General features: G+C 55.2%; 1 protein-coding gene across 1 annotated transcript; it reads left to right on the top strand.

Moving 5' to 3' along the window:
• Window positions 1–1,557: 1,557 nt before the first annotated feature.
• Window positions 1,558–3,669, top strand: NPFFR1 (neuropeptide FF receptor 1; the record flags this gene model as incomplete). Its single annotated transcript, XM_008927093.3, has 3 exons — window positions 1,558–1,850; window positions 2,650–2,749; window positions 3,108–3,669. Coding segments are annotated over exons 1-3 (852 nt in total), but the record flags the coding sequence as incomplete, so codon positions are not given.
• Window positions 3,670–3,671: the final 2 nt, after the last annotated feature.

Raw genomic sequence — 3,671 nt, 5'->3', positions numbered from 1 at the left:
ACAGCCGGGCAGGGAGGCAAGCGGTCCCTCGCCCCCCGCCCGGTACCCCCTTCCATGCCTGCATCCCTCCATCCATTCATCCATCCGTCCACCCATTCATCCATCCACCCATTCATCCATCCACCCATTCATCCAGCACCAACCCTGGCTGCTCAGCCACCCCTTATTTTCCTTTCCCCGTCTTCCACCTCGCTCTTAAAACCACCTCTAATTCCATAGGACACCCACCTCCCGCTAATGCTGCACTGCAGCCCAAAAAAGGTTAAGTCCAGCAAAGTTTTGGGGTTAACATTGTACATTTTGGGCAATCTCGTTACAGTCTTTGCTCCTGCTAACGAAGGAGCACTCCTGCTAACGAAGCTGGGTCATGTGAGTGCGTCTGATGCCGACTGGCTGGAGAATCTTGTCCCCCAGTCCCGCTGCTTTCTTGCCTCTCCAAGACGCTCCTTCCCCTGTGTCCCTGGGCTGCAAACCCGCCCAGCACCTTTCTAAAGCCCGGTTGGAAACGTCTTGCCCAAATCCTGCACCCCGGACACGGTCATAGGGGCTGGAGGGGCCCTTCCTGCGTGCAGGAGCCTTGGAGAAGCCCAGGCAGTCCCGGTGGCTCGAAAAGCGCCTTGGCTGGCGAGCTGAGCACCGGCACCGGCACGGGGATGGGGGATGCTCCAGCTGCCCATCACGCAGCGGCTCTGGGGGCTTTCTCAGAGCAGGGCTGACCTGCAGGCAGTTAGGCTGAACCTTAGAGATAAAATATGCCTTTTCTTGCCTTAAAATTGCAGGCTGGGTTTTCCCGGAGTCAGTCCCGTCACCACTGCAGGCAGCTGCTGCTCCCGGCGTCCTCCCGCGTCCCTGCCTGCGTAACGCTGAGGAAACCCGAGGGTGGGAGCTGCCCAGACCCGCTCGCCGTTAAATCCTTAGTGACAAAATTCCATCCCCCACTCCATCAGAAGCTCCCAGATAATGATCAGAGTCGTAATTATTGCTTTATACCTTAAACGGAGGGCAAGGTCTCCTCTGCCCCAGTCTCTCTCCCTCAGGTACTGCAGGTTTGCCAGGGAGAATAAGATTTTAGGAAATCTCAAACTGTAAACCTTGGAAGCACAAGGAGAAGCAGCAGCAGCCACCCGGGAGCAGGGATGCTCCCCAGCCAGCCGTGACGGGGACCACATGGATACAGCTTCCCAAAAGGCCAGAGCACTGAAATGTCAAGATGTGGATTCATTTCCTTGCTTTATCCCCAAAAAAACCCATGTGATCAGGATGCCTTCTGGGCTGCTCTAATTCCTCATCAAAAGAGTTATATAAATAAGAATGACTTAAAAATGAATGATATAAAATAATGATTCACCTGACGTGCTGCAGTACCCTGAGCTGTGTAACCCAAGGACAGGGAGACTTGCTGGGCCACTGTGATGATCCCAACAGGGCGTGTCCCAGCCAGGTTGGGCATTGGAATAAACATGAAAGCCCACTTTTGAGGGTATTAAGAAATGAAGGGAATAATTGCTTTACCCTCTCCCAGCTTCATTTTCCTGCCTTCCCTTCCCCAGGCCCTTCCAGTGGCACCTGGTGGCCAAACGGCACCACAAGCTACAGTCACCTCCTGAAGGAGAACTACACCTTCCTGGCCTACTACCAGCATTCCTCCCCTGTGGCCCTCATGTTCATCCTGGCCTACACCTTCATCTTCCTCATGTGCATGGTCGGCAACATCCTGGTGTGCTTCGTCGTGGTGAAGAACCGCCAGATGCGGACGGTCACCAACATGTTCCTCCTCAACCTGGCCATCAGCGACCTGCTGGTGGGCATCTTCTGCATGCCCACCACCTTGGTGGACAACCTCATCACAGGTGAACGGGGCAGTGGAGGGGAGAGACACAAGACAGGGGAGAGAAAGTGGTGGGGGGAAGGAACATCCCCCACTCACCTTCTGCCCCCACGCATGAGGCCAAGCCCTGGGTGGTGTTTTTGGTGAGGATGAGAAGGGCACGTGGTGGCCTCTCAACCACACCTGAGGAAAGGTGTGATTTCACTTAGAGTTCCTATTTTAGGGGGGAAACATCCTTTTTTTTTTTTCTTTGAGGTTTTGACTATTTTTGGCAAAATAATCTTAATGCTGCATTTGCATATTTATTTAAAGTTCAGCCCTTCTTCATCAAGCAACCCTGAAAAAAACCCTCTTCTTCCTGCATCCATCTTCTTCTGTGATGGCTCAGCCGTGCCCGTTGCCCTTTCCAAAGATAAGGGGTGACATTTGCCAGAGTTCAGCCACAGCGGCAGCCAGGCCACAGGGCAGAGTTTGTGTTTATTGATTTATTGTGTTTATTGCCTTGGCATTGGGGTCAAGAAACAAGATGAAAGTCCTTCTGATTGAGGATCCCAAGGTAGGTCCCCATGATAACAGCTCAAGCCCTAGACAAGGGCAGGAGAAATGGCAGCCACCATCTTCCTTGAGTTCACAAGAGTGTCATTTTTTTACCTATTTTGGGTTTTTTCTCCAAGCATCTGTGCTGCAAAGGCCATGTCTGTATGAGCTCCCCCTTAGGAGCAGGATTTAGCATCCCCCAGCAACAACACAGTGGATGGGGACATCTAAAGGGAGCTGGCCAAGCCCAAGGCACCTACAGCCTCCACGGTGTCCCCTCACAGGTTGGCCCTTTGACAACACCATGTGCAAAATGAGTGGCCTGGTGCAGGGCATGTCCGTCTCCGCCTCCGTTTTCACACTGGTGGCCATCGCCGTGGAGAGGTACGTTGGCTTGGGAGTGTGGGAATGTGGGAATGTGGGAATGTGGGGCCAACTGCCTCCAGCAGCTCCAGGTGTCCTGTGTGGTTTCCACCACGGGAAAGCTCCTGGGGATGTCAGGAGCGTGTCCCAGCTCTCCATAAGGACCACTAAGCTGTCCACGGGGCATTCCAGCAAGCTGTCCTTCCCCACCGTGAAAACACCAAAGCTGGAGACACCCCAACCTACCCCTGCCACCAAAAGCGTTATGTGAAGAGCAACCCACCTCACCCTCCCTCCACACCCCCGGGTCCCGGCCGTCCTCCTTCCCCAGGGATGTCCCAGTAGGTGCCCAAAGCCACTGCCATCTGCCCTCCCACAGGTTTCGCTGCATCGTCCACCCGTTCCGGCAGAAGCTGACGCTGAGGAAAGCCCTGCTGACCATCGCCATCATCTGGGTGCTGGCCCTGCTCATCATGTGCCCCGCTGCCATCACCCTGACTGTCACCAGGGAGGAGCACCACTTCATGGTGGACACCTACAACAACTCCTACCCTCTCTACTCCTGTTGGGAGGCCTGGCCCGAGACGGGGATGAGAAGGATCTACACAACCGTCCTCTTCTCCCACATCTACGTGGCCCCGCTCGCCCTCATCGTCGTCATGTACGCCCGCATCGCCTTCAAGCTCTTCAAGTCGGTGGCGCCTGCCCATGGCCGGGAGGAGCCGGAGGGAAGGAGGATCTCCCGCAGGAAGGCCAAGGTCATCAACATGCTCATCATCGTCGCCCTCTTCTTCACCATCTCCTGGCTGCCCCTCTGGACGCTGTTGCTGCTGACGGACTACGGGTGGCTGAGCGAGGGCCAGCTCCACCTGGTCATCGTCTACGTGTACCCCTTCGCCCACTGGCTGGCCTTCTTCAACAGCAGCGCCAACCCCATCATCTA

The sequence above is a fragment of the Manacus vitellinus genome, unplaced genomic scaffold (genome assembly GCF_001715985.3).
Source record: "Manacus vitellinus isolate BGI_N305 unplaced genomic scaffold, ASM171598v3 scaffold_48_pilon, whole genome shotgun sequence".
NCBI classification, from domain to species: Eukaryota; Metazoa; Chordata; class Aves; order Passeriformes; family Pipridae; genus Manacus; species Manacus vitellinus.
This window is presented reverse-complemented; position numbering and strand designations above follow the sequence as displayed.